This window comes from Callospermophilus lateralis, chromosome 10, assembly GCF_048772815.1.
Source record: "Callospermophilus lateralis isolate mCalLat2 chromosome 10, mCalLat2.hap1, whole genome shotgun sequence".
Lineage (NCBI taxonomy): Eukaryota > Metazoa > Chordata > Mammalia > Rodentia > Sciuridae > Callospermophilus > Callospermophilus lateralis.
In genome coordinates this window covers 132,868,021-132,885,406 of record NC_135314.1, presented here as the reverse complement: position 1 = coordinate 132,885,406, position 17,386 = coordinate 132,868,021, and the positions used below count along the sequence as shown (strand labels likewise).

General features: G+C 45.7%; 1 protein-coding gene, 1 long non-coding RNA gene and 1 pseudogene across 5 annotated transcripts; 2 read left to right on the top strand and 1 right to left on the bottom strand.

Moving 5' to 3' along the window:
• Positions 1-2,191: 2,191 nt before the first annotated feature.
• Positions 2,192-13,145, bottom strand: Ccdc51 (coiled-coil domain containing 51). Of its 4 annotated transcripts, none has more exons than XM_076868020.2 (4): positions 13,063-13,145; positions 5,024-5,343; positions 3,665-3,829; positions 2,192-3,194 (listed from the first exon to the last, which is right to left on the bottom strand). In XM_076868020.2, exons 2-4 carry the CDS (start codon positions 5,330-5,332, stop codon positions 2,439-2,441), a joined length of 1,230 nt encoding a protein of 409 aa, XP_076724135.2. In that variant the 5' UTR covers positions 5,333-5,343; positions 13,063-13,145; the 3' UTR covers positions 2,192-2,438. The 4 variants fall into 4 exon arrangements, with proteins under 4 accessions (XP_076724135.2, XP_076724137.2, XP_076724136.2 ...); XM_076868022.2 differs by lacking the exon at positions 13,063-13,145 and adding an exon at positions 12,952-13,050; XM_076868021.2 differs by lacking the exon at positions 13,063-13,145 and adding an exon at positions 5,690-5,785.
• On the top strand, positions 10,240-10,337 carry LOC143409091 (U6 spliceosomal RNA; annotated as a pseudogene).
• Positions 13,146-13,226: 81 nt separating the features above from the next.
• On the top strand, positions 13,227-17,005 carry LOC143408305 (uncharacterized). Its single transcript, XR_013092466.1, has 4 exons — positions 13,227-13,312; positions 13,411-13,466; positions 13,554-13,641; positions 16,801-17,005. It is a non-coding gene; the product is annotated as an uncharacterized LOC143408305 (long non-coding RNA).
• The last annotated feature ends 381 nt before the right edge of the window (positions 17,006-17,386 follow it).

Below are 17,386 nucleotides of genomic sequence, written 5' to 3'. Positions count from 1 at the left end.
GACTCGCTCGGGATCTGCGCGCAGCGGCTTCCCCCGGGGAGGTGGGTCTGGCGAAGCCGCTGCAGTTACCCGGAGACCGAGGGGCGGAAAACTGCGCCCGCTGCCCGCCCCTCCCGCCGCGGCGCTGCCACCGCTGGGAACAAAGGAGACAAAGCCGCGTCGGCCGGGCCGGGCTCCGCTCCTTCCCCCCCTTGCCCGCCGGGCCGCCCTTCCCCCTCCCGCCGCCAGGGCCTGGCCGGAAGCAGCGGGGAAAGCGGGACGCGCAGCCCTGAACCGCCCGGGACCCCGCATTCTACTCCCCCGGGCTTAGTGTTTGCCCACGGATGTGGAATGGGGGGACGGTTTCCAGCACCGGGGTAACGCTTCACCCTAGAGGTAGCCATGGCAACGCGGACCGCGGGGGATGGGGGTGTTAAGGAGTGAAACCTGGAGCAAGGGCGATCCCGCCCCGCCCCCTCCGGGCCTCACCTGCGCTCAGGGTTGGCACCGAAATTCGCGGCCCCACCTCCACCCAAAGAGGCCCGGATGGTCGCTGCGGTTTGCACCCCATGTGCTTTTGGTAAAGCGCCCCAGCCTCTTTGCCTCACCAGAACCGGGTGGGACCCGCGCCTCTCACCTGCCTGGCCTGTTGGCCCGTGAACACCACCACCACCCCGCCTCGCCCAGTGCCAGGAGCTCTTTTTTCCTTCTGGTACCGGGATCGTGCAGTCAGTCGATCCTCCCCAATTTCCTTTGTCTGAACTCCTAGGCTCCTTGTTTCTCCTCTTCACACCTGGCTCTGCCCACCGCTCCTTCTTCCAGATCTCCCCAACAACCAAGCTCTCCTTCCGGCCCCCACCCCTGGCTGTTTGAGAAGAGCTCGGGCTTTGGACCTGAGTTTGCGCCATCACTAAACCATGTAACCTGACACCCACCACCACCACCTATTTGCTAATCTACAAGTGGGGGTGACAGCACCCCTAGCCGGTCTGTGAAGCAGGGTACACAGGCTGCGGAGGTGCACAAGCAAGGTCTCACTTCCTTTCCTCTCAGGACTGTACTTTGACTCCCCCCAAGCTGAGAAACCTTGGGCAAGTCTGGGCTCCCTCACTATCAAACAACTGGGCCTTCCTGAGGAGGAAACGCTGGGCGAAGGGTTTTCTCCTGAGGCCTATTTGTGTCTTAAGCAAGACCAGGCCCAGCCATTACCACGGCTTCCAAAGAGACAAAATTTGTCACAAAACCTTCCAGGGCCTTCATAAACTAGAGGAAACCTCAACCAGGGGGCTCAGGTCTTCCACACTGGCTACTCTTCAAACTTCCTAGCCCCTCAGGGTCTCCATTCTCATTCATCTGCCTTCCAGATTCACCCTCCCATTACCTCTCAAGTCACCCCTCTCCTTCATCCCCATTTCCAGTCCCTAAACCCAAGCTTCCAGCACCTTACAGGCACTAGCAAGGCAACCCTCTCCAGTTCCCTCACCCCTAGGCTCCAGCCTCAGAGACTGACAACTCTCTTCCCCATTCTCTAAATACAATCTCCAACTCCCCTACAACCATCCTTACCTCAGCCAGGAGAGTTTGCCCCAACTCCCTCACCCACTTTGGCTTTCCTGTCTCTACAGCTTGTAAGATCCAAGCTGTTCCTCCGCCCTTTTTTTTTTTAGTTGTTGATGGGCCTTTATTTATATGCAGTGCTTCACACATGCTAGGCACTCTACCACTGAGCCACAACCCCAGCCATTTGTATCACCTTTTGCATGCCTAGAATCCTCTCCTCCCCAAATCCATTCTCTCGAGTGCACACACATCAAGACCTACCTTACCCCATAGGTAAACCTGGACTCACCCCACAGACCTCCTGATCTGTATACAGATAGGGTACCTCCTGTGCCATTAGAATTATGAACACTCAGTACAGAGGTCATTCCATCCCATGCCATTCTGGGGACACACACCACACACTGAAGATGGATTGACCAAATGATTGAGGGACCAGGTACTCAAAGGTTCAGAGGACTAGTGGGGTCATCTGGGCTGAGCACAGGCTCCAAGAGGAGGGTACCTAATACAAAACATTTCCGCTTTACTGACTTCTGCAGAACACTTTTACACAGGCACAGACGAATGAGCTCCCATCCACAGATCTAAGGTACAACTTCAGTGTACTCTGAAAGGGTAGGTAGGCTTTCTATTATATGCCAGATCTCCAGTACTCCAACACAAGTACAGAGCACCATCTTACATTCTAAGACATTTTAATTGCACATTCAAAGTTGTGATAATTAATGTAAATAAGCATTGCCTGCAAAGCAAAGTACATGCAGATGGTAAGCCATGCAGATGGTGTTCAGACTCAGGCTGAGGCTGTATATGTCCCAAGACTCACTTCATCACTGAAATTCACTAATGAAAGCCACATTCTACCCCCTTAGACCTTCAATAGGCAGATCCAGGGGCTAGCTGGCCTTGAACAGCATGTAGAGCACAGGCAGTGTCGCCATAAACGTCACACAAGTGACCAGTGTGCTGTAGATGGTGTTCCTGTTGCCTTGAACTTTTACCCTCTGCTCCATGTCAGACAGAGCCAACATCACACTCTGCTGTTCCAGCAAGGAGCCAAGCAGAGCCCCATCTGCTGGCTCCACCAAGCTTGGGTGTGCTGCAGCCTTTGCAAGCTGAACCACCCCAGCCATTTGGCTGCAAGTCTTTTCCAGGCCATCAAGCTGCTCTCGTAAACCCTCTAGACAGGAATGGACCTGCCGAGAATGACTGAGCTGCTCTTTCAAAGCAGCTGAAAGGACATCTGTGTCTCTGTTTCGATGCGGGGAAGTACCTGCCAGTGACCCAGATCCCTGGCCCTGCCCAGCATACACCAGGCTCCTCAGGTCTACCATGAGGTCGTGGAGGTCCCTCTGTTGGAGGGAGTAGCTAGACGCCTGTTCACGGATGGCCTCTTGGAGACTCACAGGCCCTTTCTGTGCCTCCAGAAGTAAAGCCTTCAGTTCCTGTAGCCGAACACGGTTTACATAGGTGGAGCCAGCCACACCAATCAGGGCTCCTAGGACTGACCCAATGAGGGACCAGTTCTTGGTCCTCTCGGCCCTTGCCCGCTCCTTCTCATGACTCTCACGCACAGCTGCAGAAAAAAGGGAGAACTTCTCACGCTCAGAGTCTTCTGCACGCATATAGGCAATGCGGAGCCTCTTCTCCTCCTGTGGAAACAAAACATGTCACATAGCAGCAAGAGACCCTGTGGCTACAGCCAGTGGCACCTGGGTCACTTCCCTGCCCCTGGTTCCACCACACCTGCTGAATGATAAAGGCCACATAAACCTGGCTAGGTGTAGGGGCAGAGAAACAGGGAGTGTAGAAGTAGTGGCATGATATTCCATCTGGGCAGTCTTGGGTCTGGCCAGAAGTGCACTTATGTTTCCCAAAGGTGTACATAGGAAATGATGTATCTGGAGCTGCCTGGGCTGGTCCCTCCAATAATCTGCCCTTCTTAGTAATCTGGGTCCTAGAATGTCAACCCCACTACTCAATAGGAAGAACATGAACAGGCTCTGGAAGCATGGGGCCCTACCCCTCCACAAGAGCTTCTGGTTCACCTGTTAGTCTCTCTACAATTTACCAGGCAAGGGGCCCTGTGCAGGTGAGAAAGGCTACCTCATAAGAGGCTTACCTGCAGCATCCTGTGCTCCAGAGTAGCCAGTTCCAGGTACTGGTTATCTTCCCTGGAAACACGGTCCAAGCGATCCCTCACCTCCTTCAGCTTTGCTTGCTGAACTTCCAAGTCCTCCCGAGCCTCTCGGACAAGCCCACGAGCCACCATGAACACTTTCTCTGCCTGCAGAAAGAACAGCAGAGGTCATCAGTCCCCTCCCTCAACACCCACACAAGCTCAGCTCCTTGGCCAAAAAGGCAGTGGTTAAGAGGTCACTGGGGTGTCAACTGCAAAGGGTAGAAACGGTTCTTTTGATGCTTTTCCTGGCTCACCCAGTGGTATAGCCCTGGGCCACACCCCTCCAAATCACCAGATTTATCCATTCAAACAGAAATAATGTGCCCCTGAGAAAGTTGAAAACAGCTAACAATGCATATAATCGGTGTTCACTAAATCCAGCCAACTCAGATACAAAGCACAGTAGAACCCACCTTCTTACATTGTTTCCCATGTATTACCTTACTTATGCCTCAGGACAAGGCCATCAAAGGCATTGCTACAACTCTCCAGTTTATACACCAGGAAAGTCCAGTTTGGCCAAGCTCACAATCCTCAGATTCTTCCTGCCTTGCTACAATGTTTTGTGCCTAAGCAGGAGTGGGACTAGATGAATTTCTGCTGCCACAAAGGACTTGACAACTGCCTCAGGCCCTCTACCTTCACATAATAAGGCAGAATCACACCCCCCTTGCCTGGAAGTCCCACCACCAACCCTCCCTAACAGTCTGTGAAGGATGTTCATTGGCTTAATTGAATGTATATTAATGGCCAAGGACTTACTGGCACATAGCAACTATTTTCACAGAGATTAGGGGGCATAGTTACATAGAGACCTTCATCCCAGAAGTGTCAGACCCAGGTTTCCATGCAAGAATAAGTCAAATCCCTCCTCCAGAGATGTTTAAGAAAAGGAAGGTCTGGCCAGGCGCAATGGCACACACCTATAACCCCAGCAACTTGCAAGAGGAACGCAAGTTTAAGGCCAGCCTAGGCAACTTAGCAAGACTCTTGTCTCAAAATAAAAATAAGAAAGGGCTAGTGGTGTAGCTCACTGGTACAGAACCCCTGGGTTGGAAGGAAGGAAGGAAGGAAGGAAGGAAGGAAGGAAGGAAGGAAAAAAAACAAAAAGTACTGGGGATATAGCTCAGTGGTAAAGCAGCCCTGGGTTCAATCCACAGCACCAAAAAAAGAAAGAAAGGCAAATTTGGAGTGGTTTCCCAGCACCAGCATATGGCTGATAACTTACCTGGTAGTAGCCAACATAGCACATTTCCCAAGTCTGAGGGCAGGGCCAACCACCCCAAGTCCCCTGCTCACCTCAGTCACATTTCCCTGGGCCTCTTGAACCTCATTAAGTCCAACAAACTCTTCATATCTGTCCCACCAAGTCTTGGCTGTAGAGGTCGCCCTTTGTTGAATGTTGTGCCCCAGGGATCTTCCTAGTGCTGGGAGGCGGTGATATAGCCCAAGGGCTGCTTCCTCTGGTCGCTTATCCCCAGGCTGAGTGGGGCCTGGGCTGCAGAGAGTCCTGGCCACAAAGAGGTCCCTTCCAAGGAGACCCCTTCGCATCAGTACATGGGATAGATCCATGATGTGCTGCATGGCAAACACAGGACTACACCCCATCAGCAGGAGATCTATGAGGAGGACATTAGAGAGATGAGCTCACAGCTAAGAAAGGCTGGACAGAAGCTAAGTCTCAAGGCCTAGGGATAGTTCTGAACAGATTCACACTAAAATTATCTAAACCAAGCACCACTCTGTTCAGCCCAGAGACTGCAGCCCTGTGGTAAGAGTTTCCCCCAGGTCTCCTGAACAATGGAACACATTCGGAGAAAAGCTTATGTAGAACACCATGTCTTCCATGTTCCTCCATGACACCACCCAAAACAGACCTTCCCACCTCCTTGCATCCCTCTGATGTGACCTGGATGATAATTCTACAACCCAGTTTTCTGATAATGTCAAAGAAAGATACCAAACCTGAGTTACGTCCATGCTGACAAAGCCTCACAAAGATTCATGAAGACTTCCTAGAAAGTGATGGAACTGAGGGCAATTCAGGGAAGATTAAGATCCAGGGTCATTTCTGGAAATAACCCTCACATTCAACTTCCCAGACTTCTGAAGCCATCCTCCCATTGGGTAAGCAAAGTTTCAATTATGTGCAAGGACATAAAGACACAGGTCATTCATATCCCAACAAAGAAAACTCTCATCACTCTTTGAGAAGATAATTACAGAGGAAGAAAAAAAAAAAAATCTGCTTTCTCCAAAGAGAACAGCTTTTCTTAGGTTCACAAGCCTTCTCCTGCCATCTAACTCAACTTTCCAGACTACCAAGTCCCAGTCTCACATTTCTTGAGAGCTTTTTCCTTCCTCTCCAACTTCAGGCACTGCTCAACAGGTTAGGTTTCTCTAGTTTCCCTTTTAGCCTTGTTTTGATGTTTGGACCTTAACAATGCCTACTTTCCCTAATATGAACAACATAGTGAATCTCCCAGTATCCCGGAGTCAGGCCTTGCCCAGCCCAAGAACAGCACTAAAAAGGAGGTCAGTTACCCATATTCTCAGGAAAACTTGGCACCACCTTCTGGCCAAAGCACATTTCAAAGCCCCTAAACACTGATCCTAGCTGTCAGAGTGACATCTGGTGGCCAAATAACCAAGTCAGTCAGGAAAAAAGCAAAAGGAGCTAGGCACAGAAAGATTGAGGGAGGTACATCAGATGCCAAACAGAAAAAGGCTTCCTGGGGTAGGATGATGTGAAACAGAGATCTGCCCACAGCATCCCAGCCTCAACCTCATCACCTATGAAGAAGCTCAGGCCCTCATGAAAATAAGCCTCATGGGCAGGGACATGCCTTCTGGTCAGAGTGCACCCAAGCTAAGAGCCATTAAAGGGGACATCCCAGTAACAGAGGTTCCAAGGTGTGCTGTACAGGAACCCCCAGCCTCATTCATAAGGCTGGGAACCATGGAAAATCACACTTTCCATGCCCCAGTGAATGGGTGAGCCTCACAAGCCTCAATACTAGTGCCCTCAGCACACAGACCATGGCCCCACAACAGCCCTGCCAGTGTACCCTTCACCAAAGCAAAGCACATGGCACTGCACCCCACCAAACAGAGCACCCACTCTCTTTCCCAGCAACACTTGGCAAAAAGGGTTCATCACCTTGGCTATCATCACTCCCTCCTCTTTCCCTCTCTTGATCCTACTCCATGATCAAGGTTGTTCCCTACAGACCCCTCAAAACTTCCAATTTTTTAGGTTCCTATTTCTGCTTCTCAAATTTCTTCTCCAGCCTCTCTGCAACTTTTGATACCCTCTCTTCCTGAAATCACTGCCCTCTTGGCTTCCTCCAATCTGCTCAATCTCCTTTCCTCTGCCCACTCGTGGACACCAAGAGAGTCACCCATCCCTGGGAGAGATGATAGCTACAGCCTCCTCCTGTGCAATCTCAGCTTCCTCTCCTGCCTTCCACAGACATTCTCCATACAGCAGCCCAGAGGTCTGTTAACATGTGAGAGAGATCGTATCTTTCAGCTCCCAGTTTACCTAGCATGAACCCCAAGCCTGGAAGCAGCTAACAAGTCTCTCAGCCCTTACCTTTTTCCTTCTCTCCATTACTGTACTCTGCTCCAGCCACCTTGACATGTTAAGCAGGATCCTATCACAGGCTCTATGCCCCACTGCTCCCCCAACCCAGGCCTCTCTTCCTCAGTAAAAATACATGGCTTATCTTGACATTTATGTCTTTCCTCATACCTCACCTCTCAGTAAGGCCTTCCTTGGCCACTCATTGCATGGCCATCTTTCCTGCTTCATTTTTCTCTATTAGACATCCATTTCCTAACTAGAACGTAAGTTTGGTGACACAGGGACTTCATGAAGAAATGTGTCAATAACATTTGGAGTTGTTTCTCCACTCCTTTCCCTCCTCTCAGCCTCTCTGGCCCATCCCAATCCCTGGCCTATCTTCCCCACTTAGGTATCTTCCAGACCCTTTAACCAGCAAAGGGAGAATGGTACTGGCAGAGGTAAAAGGTGGAAAGCACTTGAGGTTGTCCAAAACCTGAAAGGCAGTCAGTGCAACGCAGAAGTAGAAGCAGACAAGGGTGGATGGAGGAGAAGCTGGACAAATGGACAGAGGCTCAATTGAACAGGGTTCCAAGAGCCAAGCTTGGAATCTTGCCCCTCCAAATCCATTCTCCCACTCCAACTAGATGACTGTCTCCTGCCAACTGCTCTTTCTTCAACCCTCTGTTATCTGTACCTTATCTTCATTCACAGTTGATGCCCTACTTCATTCCTCACCAAGAAAATATGAATTTGGAAGGGAACTTCCAACAAACTCCCATAATACCTTCCCAACTGCCGATTTCTGCTCCATTTCCCTTTCTCTCTTTACTCTTATTATTCTTTTTTTTTTTTTTTTTTTTTTTAATGTTGTACAAGGGATTGAACCCAGGGGCACTCTACTACTGAATCACATCCCCAGCCATTTTTATTAATTTTGAGACTGGGTCTCACCAAGTTGCCCAGGCTAGCCTTAAACTTGATGATCCTCCTGCCTTAGCTATTTTACAGGCATATACCACCATACCTGATTGGGCAATTGCTTTTTGATGACCATACTGCAATAATTCTACAGAGAAAAAACACTCATTTCAAAATGGTGTTGGGGGCTGGGTAGCTCAGTCAATAGAGTGCTTGCCTCATATGCACAAGGTCCTGGGTTCAATCCTCAGCACCACACACACATACATATAGATTTAAAAAAAAAAAAAATGGTGTTGGGCTGGGAAAGGAGCCCACACCTGTAATCCCAGCAACTGACTATGGCAGGAGGATCACAAACTCAAGGTCAGCCTCAGCAACTTACCTTTTGTCAAAAAAATAAAAAAGCCTGGGTATGTAGCTCAATGATAAAGTACCACTGGGCCCAGTACTCCCCGGCAAAAATGGTGTTGGAGGGGCTGGGGCTGGGGCTGGGGCTCAGTGGTAGAGCACTTGCGTAGCATGCGTGAGGCACTGGGTTCGATCCTCAGCACCACATAAACAAATAAAGATATTGTGTCCACCAAAAATTAAAAAATAAATATTAAAAAAATGGTGTTGGAATAACTGCAAAAGAATTAATTTAGACTTGTATGTCACACTATATACAAAAATTAACTTGAAATGTATCAAAATCCTTAATGTAAGATATCAAACTACAAAAATCTTAGAAGAAAATAAGCAGTGACTTCTTAGATGTGATACCAAAAGCACAATAAACAAAAGTTAAAAAAAAAAAAAAAGAGATTAAAAAAAAAGAGAAAGAGAGAGAACTGGACCCTACCAAATGAAACACTTCTGTGCTTCAAAAGAGAGTATCAGGGCTAGGATTGTGGCATAGAGGTAGATGTGAAAGGCACTAGGTTCAATTCTCAGCACCACACATAAATAAAATAATTAAGTAAAGATCCATCGACAACTAACAGAAAATATTTTTTCCAAAAAAATACACTATCAAAGCCAGGCGTGGTAGTGCATGCCTGTAATCCTAGCAGCTCGGGAGGCTAAGATAGGAGGATTCAAAGCCAGCCTCAGCAACTTAGCAAGGCCCTAAGCAATTTAATGAAACCCTGTCTCAAAATAAAATGTAAAAAAGGGGTAGGGATGTGGCTCAGTAATTAAGTGCCTCTGGGTTCAATCCTCACAACCAAAAAAAAAAAAGATGACAACACTATCAAAAACATAAAACAAACGATATGGGCTAGAAGTGTAGCTCAGTAGTAGAGAACTTGCTGAGCATGCTTGAAGCCCAAAGTTTGATGTCCCAGCAAAAGTTAAGTTTATAGAATGGACTCCCCATCTCTCTTGATTCTCAGGATAAAGAATCTATGCTTCTAGGGAAGACCAATGCATGCCCCAGGTCTCATTTCCTCTCCCTCCTCAGATACTGCTCAACAATTGACGTGGCACCCGCTTCAGCAACTGCCCCATTTCTATGTTCTTCACATCAGACTTTTCCACAGATTGCCTGAACTCACCATCTCCACTTGTTTGCCTCCTGTTCTCTCACAAACCCTGTCTGCTCTGACCTTCATACCCACCATGCCATTGGAACTGTACTTGTCTGGATCACCACACTACTAAATCCAATGACAAGCTTTCAGTGCTCATCTCATTTGCCCTGTCAGAAATCTGTGCCTCATGATAGCACCCTTCTTCCTTCAAATGCCACTTTCACTTGGCTCCTAGTCCCCCACTCATCTCCCTAAACCTCTAAAATTGCCTCAGGGCTCAGGGCTCAGCCTTCTAATACAGTATTTTTAAATGCTGGGTACATAATGGTGCACACCTATAAACCCAGTGGCTTGGGAGGCTGAGGCAGGAGGACCACAAGTTTAAAACCAACAATTTAGCAAGATCCTGTTTCGAAATAAAAAATAAAAAGGGCTGGGGATGTTGCTCAGTGGTTAAGCACCTCTGGGTTCAATCCTTCGTACCAAAAAAACAAAAAAATGCTATGGTACTGGGTGCTCACTTCAGCAGCATAAAATTGCAATGATACAGAGAAGATTAGCATGGCCCCTGCACAAGGATGACACACAAATTCATGAAGCATTCCATATTTTTCCACTATGTATAACTACTTTTAAAAAAGAATTAATACTAATGAAATTATGCCTATGGAATAAAAAATGTTAGATCTTGATTCACTGTACTTATAGATCATTAGTAGCCCTATTTAGATGACAAATTACCACACACCCAAGGTGTTTTAAAGGATTAAATTAAATCTATTAGATCTATACCTGGCAGAACAAAATGAGAAGTGGTAGCAATTGTTATTATTTATTATAATGAGAACAAATAAGTACTTGATGTTGGTAGCAAATATGTTCTTCCAACAAAATTGTCAAGTGAGTATTAAAAAAAAAAAAAATGCAACGGAGCTGAAGTGCAGTGAAGTGGCAGAGTGCTTACCTAGAATGTCCAAGACCTTGTGCTCAACAACCAGCACTATTAAAAAAAAAAAGGGGGGGGGGCTAGGGTTGTGGCTTTGTGGTAGAGTGCTTGCCTAGCATGCTTGAGGCACTAGTTTCGATCCTCAGCCCCACATAAAAATAAAATAAAGGTATTGTGTCCACCTATAACTAAAAAAATATATATAGGGGCTGGGGTTGTGGCTCAGTGGTAAAACACTCAGCACGTTCGAGGCTCAGCACCACATAAAAATAAATAAATAGATAGATAGATAGATAGATAGATAGATAGATAAATAGATAAAGGTATTATGTCCAACACCAATTGAAGAATATTTAAAACACACACACACGGATGAAAATGCTTTTAAAAATGATTGCGGTAATGTCTGCACAGCTCTGATTATACTAAAATCTACGGACTGTACATGTTAAATAGGTTAATTGAATTGTATGATAAATTACATATCAATAAATCTGTTATTTAAAAAAGAGAGAGAGCGCTTTAATTGAAGTACAGCTCATTGGTAGAACATTTGCCTAGAATGATGGGCTCAATCTCTAGCACCTCAAACACAAAAATTAAAACTATACTGACTTCTCCAATCCAGACTTCTCCTCAGGATTCAGGCTTATTTATCAAACTGCCCAACCCTTAGCTTTGCTTAAAAACTAACAGGGTCGGAAGGGAATGTAGCTTAGTAGTTAAGCACAGGTCCAGTGTGCCCCAAGACCCTGGGTTTGATACCAAGCACCACAAAAAAATAAAATCTAATGGTAAATCTTATCTTCCCCTCTATTTTGATTTGGTCAGTTTTTTCTGGCTGTGACCAAAATACCTGACCAGAACAACTTAGAGGAGGAAAGATTTATTTTGGTTCATATTTCCAGGAGTTTCAGTCCAGGGTTGGCTAGTTTCATTGCTTTGAGCCTATAGTGAAGCAGAACATCATGGCAAGGACATGGTGGAGAAAAGCTGCTCAGCTCATGACAGCCAGAAAGCAGACAGGGAAGAAGGACCAAGGATAAGATATAGTCTCCAAGAGCATGCCCCTGGTGATCTACTTCCTCTGATCATGCCCTACCTGCCTACAATTTCTACCTCCTCCCAGTAGTCCATTCAAATTATTAATCCATCAAATGGATGGATCTACTGATGAGGTTAGAGCTCTCCTGATCCAATCATTTTCTAAAAGCCCTACCTCTGGACATTGCTGCACTTCCTTCAACACATGTGTTCCCAAACCTGGTTTTCCCATAACCTTCTCCATCTTAGTTGATGGCAACTTCAAGTCTAAATGCTCAGGCTGAAAACCTCACATCCTCCAAAACCCCTTACTTTCTCTCCTACCCTGACATCTAATTGATCAGCAAATGTCCACTGGGATCACTGCTCCTTTTATCTCTCCTAGTGCTACCAAATGGTCCCAATGACCAACATCCCTTTCCTGGATTATCCCAAGAGCCTCTTGACAGGTTTCCCTACTCTAGCCCTAATAGACTACTGTCTACAGAGCAGCCAGTGTTCCTCTCAAAACACAGGTGAGACCATGTCTCTGCTCAAATCCTCAAATCTTTCTCACAAAGTAAAAGTCAGTCTTTTCCACAGCCTACAGGGGATGGAGCCCCAAGCTCCCATACCTCTCAGACCTCATTTCCTACTATTCTCCCTTTCCTCACTCTGCTCCAGTCACATGGACCTTCATGATGCTAGAACACACTAGACTGTTCCTCCTAAAGGTTTTCCAATCCTTAAGTGACCAGTGATCATGGTCAGCACTGCTTGCTCTCTGGCTTTAAGTTTTGCTCAAATATGAACTCCTGGGGAGGTCTTTTTGTGGCCACCCTATCAGCAATGGCCATCCACTCTTATCCCAGTACTCAATACCAACTTTCCCTCTTTTTCTCCTAAAACATCTCATGAACTCTGATATGTAATTCACTTTTATACTTTGTTTATAATCTGTCTCAGTTGAATTTAAGCTACACCAGCACAAGAAGTATTATTCACTGCTGAATCTCCAGAGCCTAATATACTATCTAAATATAGTACATACTCAACAAAAGTGCAATGGATGAATAAACATAATTCACAAACAAGTGCACTCCTGATTATCTTATAAAAACCAAACTCCTTCCAATGACTTCCAAAGTTGTAGGATCTGGTGACTTAGAGCCCTCCCACTTCTGCCATCTTCCTATCTCCCTTCAGTAACTACTTTATGAATTCAAGAAAAGCTCCTGGCACTTGCACTCCCCTCTACCTGCAATCCTCTTTTTTCCGGTGCACGCAATTGCAGGCCCGGCGCATTCAGGTCAGGTACCCTTCCCACAGTTCCGGAGACCCCTGGGGAAACGACCCTTCACACTTGTACCTGGTACACCTAGTCTGGCGCACTGGAGCTATAACTCCGACAAAGCATCTGCCATTCAGTTGACCTCTGACCCTTTAGCGCCTGCCCCTGGAGAGCCGCATCCTGTAGCGGGAGGGCAACTTCCTGACTAGGACCCAATCAACCGGCCCTCAACGCGATATACGAACAGGAGGCGGGACTCGGATCTCCGTTTCCGGCTTAGGAGCAAGGTCTGGGGTAGGGGCGGCAGGCGCCATGTCCGGCCGGGAAGGTAAGTGTGTTAGGATTTCGGGGACCGCGGGGAGGTGCTGAACGGCTGGGAAGGGCCCGGCGGCGGAGACGGGCTGATCGTGCTCCTGTCGCCTACAGGTGGCAAGAAGAAGCCCCTGAAACAACCTAAGAAGCAGGCCAAGGAGATGGATGAGGTGAGAGCGGGCTCGGAGGCGCGGTCGGAGCGGGCGTGCGGAGGGACTGGGAGACCTGCCTGGAGTGAAACTTGTGCTTCTCTCTAGGAAGATAAGGCTTTCAAACAGAAACAAAAAGAGGAGCAGAAGAAACTTGAGGAGCTAAAAGCGAAGGCCGCGGGGAAGGGCCCCCTGGGTAAGTGAGGACCGAGCGGCGCTCAAATCGAACACATACTTTGAGCATCTTTAGGGATGAGGGCCGAGATGTTCCCTGTATCATTGGTGAACTGCGAGGTCTCAGTTCCTGGTGTCCGCCCCGGCGGATCGCCGTAGCCAATCGTGGATTTGAACGCAAGCCAGAACTGGAGAAGGTAAACCCTTAGCAAAACCCTGTACAAATTAAGCATCCCTTATCTGAAAAGAAATCTTACCTTTCAGGCAGTCTTGGGCTTTCATTCCTAGGAAAGCTGCAGAAATTTACCCCAGGCACAAATTTATATGGTTAGGTTTATGGATATTTTTCTTACATGCTTTCTTGCCCCAAATTTGTAACTAACTGCTTATTGGTTTTGTTGTGTTATGTTGTGTTTCTTGGTACTGGGGACTGAATCCAGGGGTATCCTACCACTGAACTACATACCCAGCCTTTTAAATTTTATTTTGAGATAGGGTCTGCCTAATTTCTCATTCTTTTTTTTTTTTTTTAAGAGAGAGAGAATTTTTTAATATTTATTTTTTAGTTTTCGGCGGACACAACATCTTTGTATGTGGTGCTGAGGATCGAACCAGGCTGCACGCATGCCAGGCAAGCGTAGCTTGAGCCACATCCCCAGCCCCTGAGTTGCTCATTCTGAACTCAAAACTTGTGATCCTTCTGCCTCAACCCCTCAAGTAGCTGCTATCGGACATGAGCCACCACACCTAGTTTATTTATTCTTTGTAACACTACTCAACTAGTAACTTTTACTTACTGCTCATATTATTTATAATAAATGATTCCTCATTTTGAGTTACTACTAGGTGTGCCTAGACTATAGTCCAGGTTCCTTAGAGTGCTATTGTTCCATGTGCTTTTCTAGTCTAACCCCAGACCATTTTTTTCTTTTTTCCTTCTTGTGAGAGGAATGGATTACATTTTACTTGCTGTCCTAGTACTGTGTGCTAGTTGGAGGGTAATACACTGTGAATTGAGCCCAGGGGTACTTTATGGCTGAGCTACTTCCCTAGTTCTTTTTATTTTGAGACTGGGTCTCAATAAATTGCTGAGGCTGGCCTTGAACTTGTGATCCTCCTGCCTGTTCTTTCTGAGTCATTGGAGTTAAGGCCTGCACCACTGCAACTGGCCAGGGCCTACTATAAGCTGTTTTTTTTTTTTTTTTTTTTTCAAAAAAAAAAATAAACTTATTTGGTAAAAAGGACAAGGTACACTTCTTAATCACTGTTCTGCATACATCAAATTAATGGTTGTTTCCTCCACAGTTATCTATGCCCTATTTGAGATTTTGAGTCACACAGAGCATGATGGAGGCAAGGATAGTAAAAATATCATCCAATAGAGATCATTCCCAAGGCCTTTTTTGCACTGAGATTCTTGCAGTTGAGATCTTTTTTTTCAGGTACCTTCCACCTTCCCTTAATTTGCCACTGTATATAGGGAGAAGGTAAGTCCTTAGCAAAACCCTATACAGATTGAGCATCCCTTACCTGAAAATCCAAAATGCTCCAAAATCTGAAATGTTTTCAGTGCAACTTGATGTCAGAAGTAGAAAATTCCACACCTGGCCTCATGTGCTGGCTTGGAGTCAAAATGCAGAGGCATTAAACATATATAAAATTTCCTTCAGCTACGTATATAAGGATACGCATGCGAAGCAAAACATTAATGGATTTTGTGTTTGTTTTGGTACTGAGAATTGAACTTACCACTAAACTATCTTTTTTTTTTTTTTTTTTTTGGTAGGATCTTGCTAAATTGCCAAGGCTAGCTTTGAACTTGCAATGCTCCTGTCTCAGCCTTTAGAATTTCTGGGATTTACAACTTGGGTCCCATCCCCAAAAATATTTTATTATATATTTGTAAATATTCAAAAATCCACTGGGCGCAGTGGTGCATGCCTGTAATCCCAGTAGCTCAAGAAGCTGAAGCAGGAGGATCATAAGTTCAAAGCCAGCCTCAGCAACTTAGCATGACCCTGTCTCTAAATAAAATATAAAAATGGCTGAGGATGTGGCTCAGTGGTTAAGCACCCCTGGGTTTAATCCCTGATACCAAAAAAAAAAAAAAAATCCAAAACACTGCCAGGTGTGGTAGCACACGCCTGTAATCCCAGCAGCCAGGAGGCTGAGACAGGAAGATCTCAAGTTCAAGCACAGTCTCAGCAACTTAATGGGACCCTGTCTCGAAATTAAAAAAAGGGTTGGGGATGTGTCCCAGCCCCTGGGTTTAATCTCTGATCTAGTAAAAAAAAAAAAAAAACGCTTGTGGTCCCCAATCATTTCAGATACAGGATACTCAACCAATACTATTTGTTTCTTGTAGAGCATCATCTGACTTTTTTTTTTTTAACATCTTTTTTTTTCTTTTCTTTAATATTTATTTTTTAGTTTTAAGTGGACACAATATCTTTATTTTACATTAATGTGGTGCTGAGGATCAAACTCAGTGCCTCAAGCATGCTAGGCAAGCACTCTACCACTAAGCCACAACCCCAGCCCAACATCTTTTTTTTCTAATTAGTTACTTGATAGCAGAATGCATTTCATTTCATTATACACAAACGGAATCATGTAACTTTTTTTTAAGATTCATTTTGTCAGATTCCTTTTATATCTTCATTCTGATATCAGGAATTAATTCTACAGTTATTGCTTAAATTACCTACAGGTTGCCAAATGTATTATCATTTGTTAATTGGGTAAAATAAAATCATTGAGTAAACCAGGCCCCAGGAACATAATATGGAATGGAGTGTAGTATAATGTGGCAGTTAAGTATAGATCTAGAAATCAGACTACCCAGGTTGGAATTTCTGGTTTGACACATACCAGTTTAAAACCTTGAACAACACCAAATACAAAGACTATCTATAAAGTGGGATGCATGGCAAGAGGATTTTGAGCTAATCTGTGAAGTATATGATATTGTGGATGCAGAAAAGTACACAGCTATTGCTTGGGCCCCTGCCTTAACATCATTCTACCTTTGCCCAGAATAGATGGTAAGAGTTAAGCTTTACTGGGTAAGAGTTAAGTTAAGAGGGTAAGAGTTAAGCTTTACTGGAATATACATTAAGCTCATTGGGATTTTTGCCATAAGAAATATGTTTTTCCCTAAGTGTGACTTTTCCTTTTGTAGCCACAGGTGGAATTAAGAAATCTGGCAAAAAGTAAGCCGATTCTTGTGCCTGAAATGATGGTGACCGTTGATTCCATTCCTATTTAGACATCTGGATCCCCGCTGTAACATCTTTTGCCACCTATAGCTAGAATGAAGTGTTATGTTGGAGTCTGTTGTAAATTTAATAAACTTTTGTAAAATAATAATAATAATAATACACACACACAGTGGTTCATTGTCTCTTTAGTTTCATTCAGGCATTCCTACCTCAGCTGTGAATTTAAAGTAGACCCATCCTAGAATCTCGCCAGAGTTTGAATTCTGTATCACCCGGAATTAAACAAGTTCATCTGAAAGGCTGTTATCATGTGATGTATATTCAGTGGAATGCCCAGGACCTCTCACATGGGCAAGTTCTCCACCACCAAAGTACATCCCCGGCTCTAAGTTGGCTCTTTTTTAATGCTCAGGTTGGCCTGGAATTTGCCATCCAACTGCCTCAGCTCCCAAGTAGCTGAGATTACACACATGCATGGCCACACCCTACATATATATTTATTGAAACATTTGGTTAAGAGCCACCAGTTTGATTTCCTCTCCAGGC

Bases quoted from the DNA above. Each gene is read 5' to 3' on its own strand.
- Ccdc51 (XM_076868020.2), bottom strand. From the start codon at position 5,332: ATGGGGTGTAGTCCTGTGTTTGCCATGCAGCACATCATGGATCTATCC. The intron at 3,830-5,023 runs GTGAGCAGGGGA...TTCTTTCTGCAG, and splicing joins CCCAGGGAAATGTGACTGAG to GCAGAGAAAGTGTTCATGGT. The intron at 3,195-3,664 runs GTAAGCCTCTTA...TTGTTTCCACAG, and splicing joins TGGAGCACAGGATGCTGCAG to GAGGAGAAGAGGCTCCGCAT.